The sequence below is a fragment of the Amblyomma americanum genome, chromosome 2, assembly GCF_052857255.1.
Source record: "Amblyomma americanum isolate KBUSLIRL-KWMA chromosome 2, ASM5285725v1, whole genome shotgun sequence".
Classification (NCBI taxonomy): domain Eukaryota; kingdom Metazoa; phylum Arthropoda; class Arachnida; order Ixodida; family Ixodidae; genus Amblyomma; species Amblyomma americanum.
The window spans coordinates 113,822,470-113,843,018 of NC_135498.1; the positions used below are offsets into that span (position 1 = coordinate 113,822,470).

At 50.2% G+C, this 20,549-nt stretch overlaps 1 protein-coding gene across 1 annotated transcript; it reads left to right on the forward strand.

The window, feature by feature from the left end:
* The first annotated feature begins 19,220 nt into the window (after positions 1-19,220).
* On the forward strand, positions 19,221-20,468 carry LOC144120002 (uncharacterized). Its single transcript, XM_077652490.1, has 3 exons — positions 19,221-19,311; positions 19,918-20,081; positions 20,265-20,468. Exons 1-3 carry the CDS (start codon positions 19,221-19,223, stop codon positions 20,466-20,468), a joined length of 459 nt encoding a protein of 152 aa, XP_077508616.1.
* The last annotated feature ends 81 nt before the right edge of the window (positions 20,469-20,549 follow it).

Genomic DNA, 20,549 nt, shown 5'->3' on the forward strand with positions numbered 1-20,549 from the left:
ATCACATCTCGACGGACACCTACACCGAGCAGGAAGGGGAGGTATAAAGGAGGGACTGAGAGAAGAAAGGAAGAAATTGGTGCTCTTGTGGAGGGCTCCTGAATAATTTCGACCGCCTGGGGATATTTATGGAACCCAACAAGGCGCCAGTGTGCCGTGCTATTTCAATTGATGTTAAAGATTCCTTGGTGGAGGAAATTATTCCGGCGCCCTCTATTTCGGATGCTTCAGTATCGATGGCAGATGCCGGGGCTAGCAAAAATCTTTTCTTTCCTTTTACTATTATTTTTAATAAAACCACTACCACCACCCTCTATTACGGCAACTCTTTCTTCCTTACTCCTTTCACTCCCTCCTTTATACCTTCTCTTACGGGTGTCCAGTTCGGGTGTCCGCCGATATATGACACATTACTGCGCAATTTTCCTCTTCACAAAAACCAATTATAATTATTATTTTCGAGGAAAAACACGACGCAGCCACTGTCTCACATATATATCTGTGAACACACAAACCGCGCCGTAAAGAAAGGGATAAAGGAGGGAGGATAAGAAGAAAGGAAGAAAGAGATGCCGTTGTGGAGGCCCGATAAATTTGACTACCTGTGGCCCTTTAACGTCCACTGAAGTAGCACAGTACAAGGGCGCCTTTTGCCTTTCGCCTCCATCGAAACGCGGCCGCCGCGGTCGGGTTCGAACACAGGTAACCCGGCTCGGTAGACGAGTGTCCACCACTGACCCGCCGCGGCGGGTCCTATCTCCTTTCCTCAGAACAATTTTAATAATAATTTTTTGGGTGGGAAAGGAAATGGCGCAGTATCTGCCTCATATATCGTTGGACACCTGAACCGCGCTGTAAAGGAAGGGATGAAGGACGGAGGGAAAGGAGAAAGGAAGAAAGAGGTGCCGTAGTGGAGGGCTCCGGAGTGGTGGTGGTGGTAGTGGTTTTATTAAAAATAATAGCAAAAGGAAGGAAAAGATTTTTGCTAGCCCCGGCATCTGCCATCGATACTGAAGCACTTGAGCTGGGGCAGCGGAAATAAAGGATAGCAGGCAGAATGGAGAAATTAAATGAAAGAGGTGAGGGGACAGGAAGAGAGGATAGAGGGAGAAGTAATATGTACAAAGTATTTACACAATAAGAAATGTGTCCAGGTTGTGCGCGTTATTAGTTCATTTTAGAGGAATTAAATCACACACGCGCACAGCACTGTGTTGGTTACAACTGGAGTGGGGCGTCCAGTTATTAATCGTTCAAGGTAGAACTCGCGGAGCGTTCGGTCACTGCGTGTAACTACCTGACGGAGAACAAACGGGACGTCAAGCCCGTGTGTTCGAGGAATGCACAGAGGCTCACCAATGTTCGCTCACGAGTGCGCGACCTGCCCTGCGGCCACAATAGCGCCTTGATGGAGTCTGGTATTATGCCCTGCGCCCTATAGGCCGCGAGCATATTGCGACGAGCATCGGCGAACGCGGTACAGTGAAGGAGCAGGTGTTCTAGTGTTTCCACTGCACCGCATCCGTCGCACACATCACTCGTCGCGATTCTGTGACGCACCCGTCGTTCCCGGGCCACACGCAGCCAATGCGCGCGCGGAGGATCATTGCACATTGTGACCGTGTAAGTGCGCGACAGCCGGTGGGACTGTCGATGCGCTCACCTCCCGCGATGCGTGGGTCGGGGTGCTGCTTTCGGAGATGGTCCTGGATGGCCGCACGCACGTCCTCCAGCGCAAGGGGCAGATCGCTGGCAGGTAGTTGGTGTGCAGCTGTCGCGAGGTCGTCAGCTTCTTCGTTCCCTGCGATGCCGCAGTGACCGGGCACCCACTGTGCACGCACGGCACAAAACATTCAATGCGTGAGCGAATTTCCCGCACTAGTGGGGTACCGCGGCCGTTAGATTGCAGGCGGCTGAGGGCGGCGCGGGAGTCACACAGCAGAGCACTCCTGGGCGGCGGAGGGTCGAGGGTGAGCAGAAGGTCCAGCCCGAGGCGGATCCCCATCAACTCCGCCGTGGTGGAGGAGCCCAGGAAGGCTGCGTGTTGCTGGCTGTGCAGTTGCAGGGCGGGGTTCGTTTCCACCGCAGCAAAGGAGCAGCTGTCGCGGGCCACTCAGCCATCGGTGTACACGAGGAGATGGTCCTGGAGCTCCTCGTGTATGACGGCTCTGGCCAGCTGCTGCACAGCACAGAGGGGTGTGCTCCGCTTTCCCCCAATGCCGACGATCTCTCGCTGTACCTCCGAGGCAGCAGGCCAGGGCGCGCAGGAGCCGTAGGGGGGTGGGCCTTGGGTCAATTGCTCATACTCGAGCAGCGCCGCGCCCATTCGTGAGCGCGGGTGCGAGCGCATACGCTGCAGCAGCGAGCCGCCGTCCGGTGCGCTGTGAAGCCGGTCGATGTGATTCAATGCCCTGCGCGCTGCTTGGGGCTCAAGTGGCCACGCTCCTGCCTCGGCCAACGTTGCGGCGCACTGCGAGTTTTTGGGAAGGCCTAGGCACACGCGCAGGGACTTGCGGTGCTGAAGCTCGAGTTTCTTCCAGCACGGCTTGCGCACCGTGACGAGCGGCAGCGCATAGAGCACCGCCCCCAAAGCTGCGGCATTGTATAGTCGCAGCGCGGCTTGCTGGGAGATGCCCTGGCCTCGAGCGGTGAGCTTGTGCACGGCGGCGGTGATCCTCTTCATCTGCAGACAGGCCTTGGTCGCCGCGGGGCGGAAGGAAAGGCGCCAGTCGATGTCGAGGTACCGAACCGATTTACGCCAAGGCATCGGAGTCCCGCCCAGTGACAGTGGCGCAAGATGCGCGCGCGAGCGCGAAACGTAGGCCATGACCACCGATTTGTCCGCGCTCAGCTACAAACCAAGGCCGCGCAAGCTGGCATCGATTGCGGTCAGGGCTCACTGAAGGCACCCCCGCACGCGGAACTCCTCGCCCGGTGGTTCCCGGCACGACAGAGCTATGTCGTCTGCATATATGGACATGTACACATGGTGTTGGCCGCTCGTGGGCAGGGAGGCCGACACCACCGACATGGCCACATTGAACAGAAATGGTAATACGACAGAGCCCTGCGGCACGCCCATCTCCACCCGGCGAGGTTTGGAGACCTTAACCCCTACTCGTACGCGCATGGTGCGCCCGCTCAGGAAGCCACGAACGTATCGCAAAAGGCGCCCGCTCACACCGGCCCCCTCAAGTACCGCGAGAATTGGTGCGCGGTGAACGTTGTCAAAAGCGCCCGAGACGTCCAGTAGTAGCAGCAGCGCAATCTGGCCTGCCGCCCCGACATGCTCCTGCGCTGTAACAACGTCCGATATAGAATCAGCCGTGCACCGCATCCCACGGAAACCCGTCTGCCACTCGTCAAACAAATCAGCCTCCGCGATGTCAGTCGACGTTAAAGGATCATAGGTGGTCGAATTTATCGGACCTCCACAACGGCATGTCTTTCTTTCTTCTTTTCCTCCCTCCTTTATCCCTTTCCTTCCGGCGCGGTCCGCGTGTTCACCGATATATGTGAGACAGTTACTGCTTCATTTCCTTTCCTCTCAAATAATAAATATAATTGGCTTTTGGGAAAAGGAAAATGGCTCAGTATCTGTACCATATATTGGAGGACACCCGAACCGGACACCCGTAGGGGAAGAAATAAGAGGGAGTGAAATGAGAAAGCAAAAAAGAGGTGCTGTAATGGAGGGCGCCAGAATAATTTCGTCCACCTGGGGATCTTTAACGTCAATTGCCATCGCAGAGCACACGGGCGCCTTGTTGCGTTCCTTAAAGATCCCCCTCAAAACCAATTATTATTATTATTAAAGATCCCCAGTCGGTCGGAAGTAATCAGGAGTCCTCCATTTCCTTTCCCCAGAAACCAATTATTACTATTATTATAAATTTTCATTTTCAAACGCAAGAGGTGCCTGTATACTCTCCGATGTCTGTGCAAGTTAAAGATTGCCAGGTGGTCGAAATTATTCCGCAGACTGCACTGCGGCACCTATTTCTTCTCTCACTGCCAAATTTATCCCCTTACGGTGCGGTTGAGGTGTGCACCGAGATGTGAGACAGATATTGCGCCATTTCTTTTCCTTAAAAACCATTGTTTTCCAATGGAGGGTGGGGGGGGGGAGTCGGCCGCAGATGCTCGCGAGACCTTTCGAACGTCTCGCGCTGCGGGCTTGCAGCAGAAACGCCCATGACACTGGCAACGAACGGATCTCGTGACGGCAAGAGCCCCTGGCGTTTAGTATTCAGTTCCCAGTTGAACTTCAAGTGTGCCACAAGGCACAGAGTGATGCTTGTGCACAACAGCGATTCGGTTGTGTTGAGCCGCGTCCCCAAGGCTGCAGACGTCGTGAGGAGCTACCTCCGCTGCATCACGGCGAGTTCCTGGAACATGGCGGCCTTCAGGCGTGTCTCAAAGTTCGTGCACCCGGCTCAGCGCCCGTGCTTCCAGCGCCTGAATTTCCGAAGAGGACGCACGGTGGCGGCGTCCCTTACGCAGAAGGGGGAGCAGGAGCGGACGCAGGCCAGCATGGTATGAAACGAATCATGCATAGTCTATAACATGCTTCCTAGGTAAAGCTTCAAGTGATGCCAGGCATTTTTCGGGAGCTTTGAGTAACCTGAACAAGGACGTTCTGGCCGGCTAGTTGGTTCACAATGAAGAGAATGAGTCCTTACGTACCGTCTTGTTTGAGTAACCGCTGTTACAGTCTCAAACTGAAGCACAGTATGAAGGGATGCTTCATTCCCATGGCCGTTGTTTCGACAACAGGACATGTCTTTGCGCACAGACGAAGACGCGTCCTGTTGTAGAACCATTCGCTGGCGGAATCAGTCTTTCTTGCCGACCCTTAATTTTGTTCAGTCAAGGATTCCATCTTTTCTGCCCTCTTCCCACCGTAGATGTTTAAGACGAACTACGAACAACCTTGGCGCTGCCCTTACACTAAACATTGTTTAGTTAAAAATTAACTAAATAGTGCCTTCTCATATGCACTGGAGAATAAAAAAGTAAGAAGATTGATGATGGGAGCTTAATCAGGCGTATCCTCCCGTGGGCCATGCCAAAATACGCTTTATATGAACGCAAGCGCGGCTCCTACTATTGTCACCATGAAATGTCCCTCACATGATTTTGCGGTAGCTTGAAAAAGGAGCAAAGGTCACGCTGTACCTGCATGTCCTTTTCTGGTTGGTAAGATCTTGGGTTTTTGCTTGAACTACGCATCTATTAGCGAAAATCAAATACTAGTCTTTGAACGCGCGGTGGCTCAGAGGTTGCAGCGCTCAGCTACTCATCCGGAGTACCCGCGTTCGAACCCTACCGCGGCGGCAATGTTCCGATGGAGGAGAAACGCAGAAGGCGCCCTGTGCTGTGCGATGTCAGTGCTCGATTAAGATCCCCAGGTGGTCGAAATTATCCCGGAGCACCCCACTACGGCACTTCTCACTTCCTTACTACCTTCACTGTGTCGTTTATCGCTTCCTAACGGGCATTTCGGATGTCAACCTAGATATGTGAGGCAGTTACCGCGCCATTTCCTTCCCTCAAATATCAACTTTCATTTTTTTACGCGTTCCTGCATAATGGGGAACGGAGCCTAACATAGTATAAATACAAAATCAAGCAGTCGGCTTCGGTGTGACTTTCAATACGCATTACAAGACGTCGGCGGTCCCTAGTGAAGAATATTTCACCCATAAATCTAGCCGCCAATAGTATTACCGGGGCATGCTATAATGCAGGTCTCGGCCACAAATATGAAGCGCAAAAATTAACATATTGGCTCGAAGCACGTTGCGTTTCATACTTTACCCGCCGCGGTGGCTCAGTGGTTAGGACGCTCGGCCACTGAGCTGGAGTACCCGGTCTGGAACCCGACCGCGGCTGCCGCGTTTCGATGCAGTAGAAACGCAGAAGGCGTCCGTGTGCTGTGCGATGTCAGTGCAGGTTGGATACCCCAGGGGTACTAAATTGTTCTGAAACCCTCCTCTATGGCGCCTCTTTTTTTCTTTAACTGCTTCCTTCATCCCTTCCCTTACGGCTCAATTACTGAGAGTTACGAACACAATGGAGATACGAACGCAATGGAGCTGACACTGCATGGTTTCATAGCGATCGCCGGAAACATAGTGTCGTATGCATTAATTACGGTTAATTACATCGCCTTCCAAGAGAATATATAAGTTTACTGTTTTAGAAAAGTTCAAGTGCCATAATTTCTCGCAACATGACTGTGAGGGGAAAAGGCCCCCAGCAGGTTCGAGCGTCCTCCGAGGTGGGGCCCCACGAGGATCCAGAAAAGTCGTCCCAGACCGTGCACGTCCGTAGATGTAACAAAAATGGTTTACTTAATATAGGAGAGCAGTCACTGATGAGTATGGAGCTGTGCGGCCGAGGGTCGAGGAGTGGCTCCGGTGTGAGGTTCCGCGGCCCGTCGCCGGAAAGGCGCCGGGGCCAGGTACCTCCGCAGGGTTGTTCTTCCTGCGGCCGGAAGCCGGGCGCGGAGCACCAGCACCGGTGGCGCTGACGACGCACCAGAAAGGTGACGGCCGCCCAGGTCTGGGCACCCGGGCACGGCCAGGAAGGCACCCTTTCACGGTAGGGGGTCCCAGCCACGGTACGGCAGGCACGATCCCACAGCAAGGCCGGCAGGATCTCCGGGCAGGCAGCACCTGCCTGTTCCCGGCACGGCGCCCGCACTCCGAAGCAGCGAGCGACAGGCAGGAGACACGAGACAGCAGGCTCCTGGTTGAGCGGAACTGGGCGAGGACGGCTTCCCCAGGCCTGGTCACCCGGGTTCAGGAAGCCGTTCAGCCGTGACCTCGCCTGCTCCGTTGCTCGAGCTCGTCTCCTCGTGCCGTTCGCGCCGCGCCCCGCGTCTCACTTCCTTTTCTTCACCTTGCTTCTCCCGCCTGAGCGAGCGTCAGGCCGCCGCTAGAGCTGAGGGCGCTGGTGGCGCATCACAATGACATAGAAAAGACCACCAATGTCTTTGAGACCCCATAAAGCATATGGCAGCGCAGATGAGGGGATATGTTATACATGTTATTCTGGTGATTCCAGAATATGAGAAAAAGATTGGGGCGGTAGAATACGAGGGCGTAATAGAAAATCGGTCAGAATGCATTTCTCTACCAGTTGCTTCGTGCAAGGATATGCATTTATTTTTACTTAACTTTTTTCCAACGGAAACAAACAGCATAATGCCTAAAAATACGTTGTGCGGCACCAAGGAGGAGCGTACGCCCGTCAGTGGTCGGTCTTTAGCATATTCCATTGTCGAGTATGATGGTGACTGTGCATGGCCGCTTTTGCAAACTACCTGCCCAAGCAATCTCTTCGCGACGAGCTCAACGTAATGCCAAGTGTTTCAAAACATAGCGGGCTACTCGGAATGAAGAAATGATTCCAGACCGCCACATTAGCCCATACATGGCACCATTGCAGGCGCCATGTATCGTTTTGAAAGCAGGATATCAATGTAATGTAAGTGGCGAGAACTTAGGAGCTGCTATCTGTTGTTGCCATGTAGCTTAACCGAGCGTGCCCTACTAATGTTGTTACTCAATTTAGGAATAGCAGCAAATGTGAGCTTACGATGGGTGTTTCCTGGACAGACCCCGTTCTGTTTATTCTACTGTAAAGAGAACTCTACAAAAACGGACATTATCACGTAAAAAGGACAAAATCGGTCGTAAACAAATGAAACACCCGCAAAGAACTCGTGAAAATATCGTCACTCCCTTGGTCAATGACCGGTTGCAACGCCAAATTCTAGACGTTTTACAATATTTAGTGTATTATGCAAATTTATAATTCCAAATCTATACTCATGTGCCAAACTTTCTGGATTTCGCGGGCCTTCCCCTCAGCGTATGGTGCGTTATGGTATATGGTATGGTATTGGTACGGTACGGTACGGTATGGTCCGGTATGGTCAGGTATTTTACGGTATGGTATGGTATGTGCGGTTTAATGGCCCACACCTGCACTGCACCAAAGGGGACTCTGCAGTAAAAGGATTTCGTGTTAAACTTGACCTTTAGTCTCGACGATCCCTCAGTTGAAATCGCACAGCACGTGGGCATGTCTTACGGCTCAAACAAGCTGTTCAATTTGTTTTTCTCTTCAAGTTTTTAACTTTGCATTAGGACTTTGTCGAATTGAGGCCACTGCTCTCTCGATTCGATCTCGCGACCTTAGGCTTTAGAGCCGACGCTCACAGTCACTATGGGCCATCCTGTAAACTAAGAGTCTCTTTTGCGGGGTATCTAGCCTTGCTAACGCGGGCTTTCTCAAGAATGTGATTGACACCGCCGTCTACTCCGGGTGGGCGCCGGCCCCGCCTACCTTCTATTGTCCGCTCGCATTCCCTTCGCCTCGGGAAGAGCGACAACCGTAAAGGAACTGCGGTAGCGATTAGGCCTAGGTATGTATTTCCGATGAAGTGCACGGCGTTACTATCCGATAGCATGTCCTAACGAAAAACCGCTGCATTGTGCCTACTGGTCAACGTGAGTTTAATCCAGTTTAATCCACGTGAATGTCAGATTTCAAGGAATACGTGGTCAGGGCAATAGGCCCCCTCGACATTGCCCAGTATGTGGTCAATCGGCGAACCTTGCGCCTGGATCGGAAGCCCGGTAATGTAGGTGGCGAGTTGATAGAGTTTGCTGCCGCGGTGATATAGTGATTATGTAATCCAATCTAAGGAAAAGGAGACGAACCTCTGGTTGAGGTCCCACAACCTTAATCTTAATATAACGAAGCTATCGTACGCATTAGCTAACCATGTCGGAGCATTTTCGGCCTATCACAGCCATGCGTCTCGTAAGTTTCGATACGTTTTCCTGCGTGCACATGTTTAATATAATTCATTTAGTGTACAAGCATAAAAACTTTAATAAATTCGTCGCTTTGTTCCGGCAAACGATGAGCGTTTATGAAAACTATAGGTGCTCGTCTCCACTTCTGCTTAAACCTTGTCACAAAAGAAATTCTTGCAGAGTGGGAAGAACTCAATCCGCTATTTTTTTTATGAACGGCAGAATATTTGCGAGAGCCGTTGAGGTTCACGGAATTTAGAGTGCGCACTCTAGTCGACAAAACCGTTTCTGGATTTCATGTATTGACAAGCCTTTAATCCATGTTGAATATATTTCGGGCTTCCCGTGGTTTCATTGTGTGGTGTGGTGGTGGTGTGTGTGGGGGGGGGGGGTACTCTCGCAAACGCCAGTTCCCAGTTCTTAAATGCTCATATCCTGCACTCTTTACTCGAGGCATATCTAACCACCTTCTTTAACTGCTTGTTGTCCATCGTTTCTATATTATAGGGATAAATAATCTCTCATCATATCGACAAACTTACAAGCAGTCGCCCGCGGCTCAGTAAGCTTGTCGATCATTTCTCTTGAAATGAATTTTCCAAATGAGAGATTTTGCAACAACCGATCGAGTGTGCAATTTTTTTACATCATCGTTTTAGCCGGCCTACTCCAGCGTCGGCTGCGTCAGCAGTTCCTACGGCAGTCCCACAATGGGCTCAGCGGACTCGGACCCGGAGGCGTTCGAAAGCGGAAGGCGCTTTATAGACAAGGCGCAACGCCCGGCCTCACAGGTCGTGCAGCTCCGCGAGACCATACCGCTTCCGGAGGGTGGGCAGGCAGCTGCTCAGGAAGCGTTCCAAGGTGGCGTCGAAGAACGCCGGAATGGCAGCTTTGGAACGGGCGCTGTAGCTCCGTGAGCAGGCGCAAGGCAAGCTGGTAAGGGACAGGGCCATCTTGCAGAACTCATTTAGTTCGTCCACTATATGCTGTACGAAAAGCTCTCGACTCTTCATCTACTGGGATATACTTAAGTGGAACATTTTGTCCGATAGTTGGTGAATCACTTCTGACATCCTCAAGGTGCGCGGCAAAAGCACACACACGGGACAGGGTACAGGACGAGCACAAACTTACAACTAACTTTATTCGTAGAAAGCGGCATTATTTGAGAGGAGCACGTGCAATAGGTCACCCGCCGTGGTGGCTTAGTGTCTGGGGCGCTCGGTTGTTGAGCCTGAGGACGCGGGAGGAATCCGTGCTTCGGCGGGCTCGTTTTCCTGGTAGCTGCACGTATAATGTATTGTAATCTCACGTTAATAATCTCAGCTTGTTGAAATATTCCCGAAGTCGTCCGCTACTGCGGCTTTTCTTATTTTTTGTTTCACTCCATGCGCAGCCACCTGGTGGGAGCTAGATTCTAAAAGGCGCAGGTTTCGCCGCAAACTGCACACGAACAGCAGCAGTGCTTCAGGCGATCGGGTGCAGGTTAACTCAAGCGTAAAGGATATGTCGAGAAGGATCGATGACACTCTTGCGTAACTTGTTTTAACAGAAGTAGAAGCATCGAGTCCGATGAATGGAATTTTAGATTTTCGGTCCCGACAAACAGAACACTGTACGTTTGTGAATGACGCCCCCTCGACGCTTGTATGTACAAGGTCGGTCAAAAGTTCCCAGACCACAGAGCCTGCTTTTCAACAGTATACCTTTTGCACGTAAGAACCCGAAAAAACAGACGTTAGAACGCTACTACTGCCACACTCTGCAGATATTTTCAGATTCTGGGGTGACCTAACAGCCCGGCTATACGGCTCAAAATCAGACCCTGTGGCTTGGGAACTTTTGACCGACCTTGTACCTTCCACTGCACGGCGAGTAAGTGTACATATTCTCCGAACACTTTTTCGTTCACTCACGAGAGGCGTACTGGGGACAGGCCATGATTCTGTGCGCTCACCTGTGGCCTTCGGGCAGAACCTCTCCATGCGTATCTTAATAATTGGTTTTTGGTGAAACGAAATGGCGCAGTATCTGTCTCATATATCGTTGGACACCTGAACCGCGCCGTAAGGGAAGGGATAAGGGAGTGAGTGAAAGAAGAAAGGAAGAAGAGGTGCCGTAGTGGAGGGCTCCAGAATAATTTCGACCACCTGGGGATCTTTAACGCGCACTGACATCGCACAGCACACGGGCGCCTTAGCGTTTTTCCTCCATAAAAACGCAGCCGCCGCGGTCGGGTTCGAACCCGGGAACTCCGGATCAGTAGTCGAGCGCCCTAACCACTGAGCCACCGCGGCGGGGGCATCCACGAAACAGTTCGCTTTGGAACGCGTTCGCTTTCTCTCTCGCCACCTCGGTCGATTGGCAGTGTGTCGTCACCGCTGGAGGTGACATCACTTCATGGAGGCGGGACCGCGGATTTTGTTTACGTCACGAGACATGTCAATGAAGTGAATGCGAACGCGTTCGGTCGCTCTGTGTGGAACTCGGAAAGTGGCGTTCGCATCGGCGCGAGAAGAAACATGCCGGTACCTCCTGTCGCCCCTCAGTCGTTCGCGGTGCTCAGCGGATGTTATCGTCGGCATCGGCACTCGCGCTTGCATGACAATCTTTTCGACATGACTGACGATACCTTAATAGAGATGCCTGAATCGAGAGAGCGGAATCTTCAGTGTATCGGGTAAATAGACGCGGCTTGGCCTGTATCGTTGAGTGCTTTCCGCTCACTGGATAGGCAACACGCCTACCCTGGCAGGTGGCGGTTAAATTAATGGTTCATCGCTGTTCTTTCTCCTGTGCTTTTTAATATACTGTTGAGCTCAGTTCCTCTCCATCACCATGTACGTACTTACGTCTATGCGGACGACATTGCGTTTTTTTGCGGCTGCGCCATGTATACATTCCCCGTATGGTCTTTTGCAGTCATATTTGAGTACACTTGAGTTCTGGTTGAGCGGATTACACCTGAAGTTAAAGGTTAGCAAGTGCGCCATCCTTGCTTTCCCTCTACACAATCCTGTAGTGGTCTATCTCACTTGCCATTTACAACCAATACCGAAGGTTCAATCTCTAAAATAACTATGGGTAATTAATGCCAATAAACTCACCTGGCGACCCCACATTGACCATGTCGCGGTGAAAGGGACTTGTGCCGTGGGCATGTGTTACGTAGATTATATAGTCATCGGTACGGCATGCGCAGAGACGCGCGATTAATGATCTACATAATGTATATCAGGCCAATTTTAGAATTCGGATCTGTGTGGTTTTCAGGCTCGGCTATATACAAACTTCGTCCCCTCGTCCTCTTGGAAGGAGAAGCACTTCGGATGTGCCTCAGCCTTCCAAGACGTGTGGCTACCAATGTGCTGTACCTTGAAGCCCGCATTCCCATTCTCTTATCACGACTTCAATTTTTAACTGTGCAGACGTACTTCAGAATCTATGAATCTCAGTTCCACCGTTCACAAAGCATTTTATTTTGCAAGCCGACCTCCTTTTTTTGGTGCCCTCTGGTCTCGTTTCGATACCCCACAGGTAGTGTTTGTGCAAAGATTACTTGAGCCTTTAGATGTGAAAATTTATGACGTCCTTCCTTCGCAATGCAGTGTGCCCGCTGTCCACATTGTTTTCGACGACAATTTTCCCCAAAATGCAAAACTTTTGCCACCTAGTATTCTAAATGGTCTACTAGAAGGTCATCTGAGGTCCCTACCTACATATATAGCAATAGCCACCGACGCATCGCAGAGCAACGAAAAAGCAGGCGTGGGAATATTCTTTTCGCATTTAGACTGGTCTTTTTCACTATGCCTTCCAGATTTCACCCCTATTTTTCAAGCAGAGTTTCTGGCAGTCGTACTTGCTCTACGCAAGCTAGACCCCTCTATTACCGCAGTGGCAGTAATTACCGATTCTTTATCTTTGTGTTCGTCCCTCGCCATGCATGTAGACGGTCCCATTTTAAAGGCTTTCTTATCCCTGCTTCCTCCGCATTTGAGCCTTCTTCATTTAGTATGGGCTCCTGGTCACAGTAGTGTCAAAATAAATGAGATTGCTGACAATCTCGCAGAGGCTTCCCAAAGAGGCCCCGTGTGGCCTATCATCCCGGCTACAGCCTGTATTACAGTATCTAGGTTTCGGTGACGTGCGTTTTTAAGCACGCAAGACACAACACTTTTAAAATCGGCGGACTATGAGCACCTCAGATATTTTTGGAACAGGAAAGTTTGTCGATCTCGGCAGCTTGAAGTATCTCTGATGAGGCTGCGCTGCCGTATCCCCCCTCTAAATTTCTATTTACACAGGTCGGGTTTGGTGCTCTCTCCCCTTTGTGCATTTTGCCGTGAGCCTGAATCTATAGAACATTTTTGGTTCTATTGTCGCCGATTCAACTCTTTGAGAAGAAGGTTGCTGGAGGAGCCCTTGTGGCATCTCGGCCTTAGTTTGAGCAGCCCGCTCTTGCTATCATTTGGCGCCACCACATTTGGGTTCAGCCACAGATCTGTTTGCACCGCTGTTCTAAATTTCCTGATTGAATCTGACCGACTGTCTTGCTAAGTGTTCCAAAATTTTCTTTTCTAACAATTATTATATTTTCACTAATCATTCTTATTTATTCCCTCTCTTTATTTTTATTATTATTGTTTTGAAATCAAAACTTTTATCCCTTTTTTGTTCACGAAGAAGAATGCACCGATGTTGCGTTCCCGCGTGCTTTTGTTTTTCATTAACTGTGTACTGGTGAATAGCCACCCGATTCTTGGCCGATCCACCAGTGTGTGTATGTGCCATCTTTTGATAGGCTAACAACAACAACCACCGCTGTGGTTTAAGTACAGCTGAACCCGGTCAGGGAGCGAAAGCTGTGGAGTATCGGGTTGGTTTTTATTTTTTTAGGAAAGTAAACTACGCAGTAACTCTCACATATCTTGATGGACACCCAAACCGTGCCGCAAGGGAAAGAATAAGGAAGGAGTGAAATAAGAAAGGAAGAAAGAGGTGCCGTAGTGGAAGGCTCCGGAATAATTTCGACCACCTGGGGATCTTTTAACGTGCACTGACATCGCACAGCAAAGGGGCGCCTTTTGCATTCAGCCTCTATCGAAACACGGTCATCGCGGTCCGGTTCGAACCAGCGTGCTCTAGCCGATCGTCCTAAACAATGAGTGACGGCGGCTGGTATTATATAAATCCTTACTTTCTTCCTTCTGCTTAGCTGCGTTAGGGCCCAGGTTTAGCAACGTTGTTGTTTTGTCGCAGTTTCTGAAACCGAATTATTACTTAAGCAAGTGTACTTTGGATAGGCTTCTAAGACCTGCATGCCAAACGACGGGGGGTACTGGCCGTACCTGCTGCAATGATTACCTGGGGCGGACACGGTTTCGCAGTCTTTTCTTTAGCATGCATTGCACCAACTCCCTTCTGTCTGAAGGCGGTACTTATAGTCACCCGGTTGGAAATATCATAAACAAAAACGTAGCATATGGACGGGAAGAAGGACGAAGACCGCACTGTTGCTACACTTCCAACTGAAAATAAGACGATAAACCACGCCCCATCCCAGAGCAACAACACGCATGCGCATGACTTAAAAGGTAAAAAAAACTGATAACGTGTGGAAAAAGAGCAAAAAAAAGAAGAAAAGAGAAAGAGGTATGGAAGATAAAAACTGCTAATAAAACTCAAGTGCGTTTTAAAAACTTCAATTCCTTCTTCCTTCTTCATCAGATACACAGATGGGGTAATATTAGCCATTACTAATAGTCATGTTGAAAAAAAGCCATTTTTTCGTGCTGTTCAAGGACAAAATTTTGCTGGTAAAGAGGGCTGAAAATGTAGTTGTTATATTGCTGCATTCCCTTCCTTACGGCGCGGTTCAGGTGTCCAACGATATATGAGACAGATACTGCGCCATTTCCTTTCCCAGAAAAAACCAATTATTATTATATTGCTGCATAAATACTGAATTCGTTTGTCTTTTTTTCTTCACTTTTGGAACACGCAGGAACTTCCGGAGCCAGCCCTGGAGCTTCCGGAGCCTATATTGGGGTAATAGTGGTGATGGCGGTCCTATGTAGGACCACCATTTGCCATCACAATCCCAATATTGGGCCAATGGCTTGTGCTTCCTGGGGTGGCGCAAAACAGGACCGCCCAGATACAGCGGCGGCTTCGTTCAAGTGCTGACATAACAAGGAGTACTGTCTACAATCTCTGTGAAGGGGGAAGAACTTCAGAGTCTTGTTTCAAAAAATGCAAAGAACAGGATGTCCAGGACTTTATGCCCGTGGTGGATGCACTGCAAACGGAGTAACGCCGGCTGTGCCAACTGAAAACCAGCTTTCGTCTTGACATGCTACTAGTGACTGTCACCAGTGAAGCTCGAGCAACTGCCAACTGGGTGATGGATTGTGTCACATTTTTTCGAGCCCTTGGGGCAGCATCCGTAGGTTTTGCCGAGTGTGGTGATGCCCTAGCACTATGCGATGGCCCGATGTCTTCGGCAAATTTCGTGAAATATAACGCGCCAATATGGTAGCTGTATAATCGCAGCAAAAAAAAAAAATCTGACTGCAGGATTTTGTGCGGTTTTATTTGTGATTAAATATATAATTTATGTTGATTCGAAGTCGTGCTTTTGTATTGACTTTCGTTTCGCCCTCTCCATCTTCCACGTTGCTATCCCTGTATCGTCCGCTTTTTCCCAATTAACACCACTTGAACGACGCTGTATTCTATCAAGGTAGCAAAGGCCATTCAAGCCCAGAGGATTGTTTCAAGAATGCCACCCACAATAACACATGTGATGTGTCTTGGCGTTCCACAAAATGAGTTTTGAAAGCGGCAGTTAAAATAACGATGGAAGGAAAAGATGTTGCTAGCGGTGGCAGATGCCGCGTCTATCAACATCTTTACCGTCCATTTTATTTTGTTAATGAATAGCCACTAACAACAAAGTGGCAGTTCTCAAGGACTCTTTTTTTTAACAGTGCGAGATCTTTATGGGGCTTACCTGCCGCTGTTCAAAGCATCGATGAGTTCTTCTACGACGTGACAACCCCCTGCACATTCATCGGGCTACCTCCCTCGTCGTAGGATGGCGCGCACGCTCATGCCATATCAAACTTATTGATCACAGTCGTGAATTATTGCGCAACTAGTGCATCGTATTCGACAATCTACGCACAAATATTAAGAGACTACCGCCAGTAGGATCATTTCACAGCCGCCGCGGGGGTTGAGTGGTTATGGCGCTCGGGTGGTGGCCCGAAAGACGCAGGTTCGATTCTGGCCGCGGTGGTATAATTTATATGGAGGCGAAATTCTAGAGGCTCATTTACTGTGTGATGTCAGGGCACGTTAAAGATCCCCAGGTGGTCGAAATTTCCGGAGCCCTCCACTACGGTGTCTCTCATAGCCTGAGTCGCTTTGGCACGTTAAACCCCCATTAACCAGAAGCCAGGATCATTTCGCAGTCACTTCTAAACAATCGTCAAACTTCCCTGCACTTAAAAATAAAATGGCGAAGATCGGGCAACTGCGCACTGAAACGCACTACCGATCGCACTGGTGGTGGGAGTGGTTTTATTAAAATAATAGTAAAAAGGAAGGAAAAGATTTTTGCTAGCCCCGGCATCTGCCATCGATACTGAAGCACCTGAGCTGGGGCAGCAGAAATAAAGGATAGCAGGCAGAATGGAGAAATGAAATGAAAGAGGTGAGGGGATCGCACTAGCAAACGTGTCTTTGAGATGGAAGAATTACATCGGCATAGGCTAATTTAAAGCGTATACCGCATGGCTTTCTGTAATAAAAGCTAAATGTCCGCATCCAGCACCTATGTTGCTCCCATTCCTCTTGGTAGCTTTAAATTTCAAACCGAATTGGGCAAAATGCACAGTTCGAAAGAAAAACTCTTGACAATATCGCCTGCAGGAGTTCCCGGTTTCGAACCCGACCGCGTTGGCCGCGTTTCGATGGAGGCGAAACGCAAAGGCGCCCGTGTGCTGTGCGATGTCAGTGCACATTAAAGATCCCCGGGTGAATAATTGGTTTTGGGGGGAAAGGAAATGGCGCAGTATCTGTCTCATATATCGTTGGACACCTCGGGCGCGATTACGGATCAGTCTCAAAAAACTGTCTCAATATTGAGACAATGACGTCAAAATGACGACACCGAGAAATGCCGACCGCCGAATCGGCCAATGCGGAGCAAGGAGGCGGTGGGCTCCGCCCCGAAACCACTATTCGCACGACAAGGGACCGTAGACTAATGTTTTGCAGTAAAAACGCAGTGAATAAAAACGAGTAATGTTTTATTTTGCTAAGTAACTGTATTTCAAACCCAACAGCACCAAGCAAAAGAACCAGTGTTTTCATTTTTGCAATTAAGTTTGCTGTTCAGTCACTTTTTTTGCCGCGAAGGTGTGCTGTCAGCGGTATAGCGTGAACATGTTAGTCTGAAAATGAACAAAAACGCAATGAAGAAAACAAGCAATGTTTTATTTTGGTAGCAAACTGTGTTGCAATCTCAACAACACGAGGGAAAATTAGAAGCATTCTCAGTTTTGCAATGAAATTTGCTGCAGGTTAACTTCTTTTGCCATGAGGGCACGCTGGCAGTGGTATCGCGAGAACATGGCGGCGTGCAAGAAAACAGCTGATTCCACGGCTAGTTCCCGATTTTTTGCGTGTCGTCTAAAATCAAGGCACTTTGCGGATGTCTGAAGTGTGCAGAAAAATCTGATTGAAGGCAGTGAATGCTACGGGCCTGCGCAGATCAACTTACAAGGAGCGCTGGGCTTGAAAATCGACGAAGACAACATATTGTGGTAAGTGTGTATTTGCTTATTATCGATGACACCAATAGCCCATAGATGCTCTTCGGTTGACGTGTGGGATGTGTAGTTCCGTATTTTGTTTGCTAAATACAAGACGACGGGGAAGTGTGACATATGGGGCGAAATAAAGTTGTATGGCTGCGTGATCGTCAGTTCATCGTGTGTAGGCGTGTAAGTAAGGAACGATCAAGGACGAGAAAAACGATTAAGGCCGTTTCACATGATGCGATTGTTGCCGCAGCGCAGTGCGATTTCTGCCGCTGTGCGACAGAAATGCGCGTCGTTCTCGTCGCAGGGCCACTGCGACAGACTTTCAACAAGTTGGTCGCATTGTCGCAGCGTCGGTGCGGTCGCAGCGATGGCCACAGTAGTCAGCCAATAGGAGGTCAGCGACATGACAGGAAAATCTCGAAAACGTTTAATTAAGCTTAAGAATACATCACATCTCAATATTATTACCCATGATTACGAAATCAACGCCTGCCACGATGGTTGACATTTATTGCAGCCGAAGAATTTTCGGCCACTGAAAGGTCGCACCGACGCTAGTGCGCTGGTGCAGACGGCACCGACTGAATTCATCGGCTGCGATTACCGTTATCATTTGAAACGGCTATCCACCATCATGACGACAGCACGTGTGTCCAAAGAGCAGCTCCTCATGATGGTGGAATTTATGGAACAGCACCCGGCGCTCACGCCTTTCCGGGGGCTACACGGCGGCTCGCAGGCGCGAGCTGTGGCAGCAGCTTGCGGCCCTGCTGAACGCCGCGGGCCCCGCTGAGAAAACTGCGCTTCAGTGGCGCCACACTTGGCAATTGTGGTGCACCCGCTGCAAGAAGCAGGAAGCGCAGTTTTTGGCGGCGGGAAGGTGAGCGTGCCAACAACGGTCTGTCGAATGGCCCTTGAATGTCTCTCCACACCCTGTCGCAAGGGCACTGGAGGCGGCAGGCTGCCGGGGCTGGCAGGCCGGGTGTGCAAGCTGCGGTCGCCGGGCCTCGTTCTAGGCGTCGCAGCTCCAATGTTCTCTTCGTCCAGCCAGGTATGTTGTAAGCCGCGGTGACGTTAGTAATAATGAGGGGGGAATGATAGGGGAGGCTAATGAAGAATAATGAATGTCAACCTCGGGGCCATGTACTGTGAGCAATGCACACACAGAATGAACTTCGAGACACTCGTGCATGAACGTGGGGCGCTGTGCCTCTTGCAGAACCAGCCCCGTGTGTCCGTGGGGGAGATGCCAGGGACGAGCGGCCTGCAGCAGGCAGAGGCGCGCTCTCCATCTGGTAAGTGAAAATTTCGTCATTTGATATGTACACCTAACAACTTGTGCACATTGTTGACTTCGTTGTGGTTTTTCTTTTAGTTAGGGAGGGATGCGAATGCTGAGCTAAGAAATGCAACCTCGAGTTATGTACCTTGTACTACATTGCCCTCTTGGTACTGCTATGTTTCTTCTTGTGTGTCAGTACCTAGTAACCGTGTGTTTTGCACCAATACACGCTCTGCTGAAACTGTCCACTAAGCAGTGCTGTCTTGTGGAATGAATTCACATAGATGGCACCCCCCCCCCCCGGAAGAAGAGCTGGAGGAGCTGGACGAGGAGGAGGAGGGCGCACCTTGTGACACAGCCTGTGAGTTGGTGTCCCAATATCATGCTGCACATTATCCATTTCGCAAGCTGCCTAACAATAATACCATTCGCAGGAGCATACTATCAGTATCACTTTAGAATACGCACACAAGTTTGGTTTGGTTTATGGGGCTTTAACGTTCCAAAGCGACTCCAGCTATGACAGACGCCGTAGTGAAGGGCTCCAGGAATTTGGACCGCCTAGGGTTCTTTACTGTGCACTGACATCGCACAGTACACGGGCCTCTAGAATTTCGCCTCCATCAAAATTCGACCGCCGCGTGTTTCGGGCCAGCAGCCGAGCGCCATAACCACTCAGCCACCGTGGCGGCCACCCACAGAAGTGTCTTTCATATGCACCACTGGTACCTTGTGCACGCTTTTTCCCTCTTACAGCGGAAACTGTGGTGTCTGCGATGGTTACACAAATGTGCACATTGAAACAATGCTGTTTTTGTCATACTGCTGATTATGAATGCTTTTATGTACTGCTCCCCGGTATGCATGTCAACAGCCCTCTGAGATATTGCACCAAACAGTCAGGTTATTGTACATCGTGCGCCACTATATGACAAGTGTACATTCAGTCACTTTCTCCCTTTGACAGCTACACAGGAGCGGCGAGATGTGGTGGCGGGGCGTCCGTGGCAGCAGCAGCGGAGCACGCGGGCGGAGGAGGTCCGCCAGCTGCTGACAGAGACGCGGCGGACCAATGACCTCCACGAAGCCCGTGCTGCTGAGGACGCCACATTTCATGTGCGCCTCCTAGAGGTATGTGCACACAACACCCACCACATTTAGTGAAGGAGAAGCATCTGCGTGCAACATGTTGTATCTACATTCACAGTTCGAAACCAATGCGTGACCTGTAGAGACATTTCACTAGTTCATATTTATGTCCAACGAGCCCTACATGTCTGTGAAGTGTGCAAATGAAGCTCCTTTCATGTGCAGGAACAGCGGCGAACAACAACAGCAGTGCGCAGCCTGACGGCGGCAGTGACACAATTGACTGCCGCCGTCACAGAAACCGGGGCGCACATGGTGCGCACTGCTGAGGCGGCAAGGGCCGACACGATGCGCCTCACCGTGCAAGTGGTACTTGCGGTGGCCCTGATTGTACGTGTTTTGAACAATCAGGTACAGCCACCGCAGTAACTTGTTCGGTGGGGCTTTTTTTTCCTTTTTTACCTGTTTTTTTTCTGTTTTTTTTTGCGTTCTGCAAGGTACAGAGCATTT

What these genes read in the sequence shown, in the direction of transcription:
- LOC144120002 (XM_077652490.1), top strand. Translation starts at nt 19,221, where the DNA reads ATGAATTCACATAGATGGCACCCCCCCCCCCCGGAAGAAGAGCTGGAG. An exon ending in CGCACCTTGTGACACAGCCT is followed by an intron (nt 19,312 to 19,917) that starts GTGAGTTGGTGT and finishes TCCCTTTGACAG; the next exon opens with CTACACAGGAGCGGCGAGAT. An exon ending in TTCATGTGCGCCTCCTAGAG is followed by an intron (nt 20,082 to 20,264) that starts GTATGTGCACAC and finishes TTTCATGTGCAG; the next exon opens with GAACAGCGGCGAACAACAAC.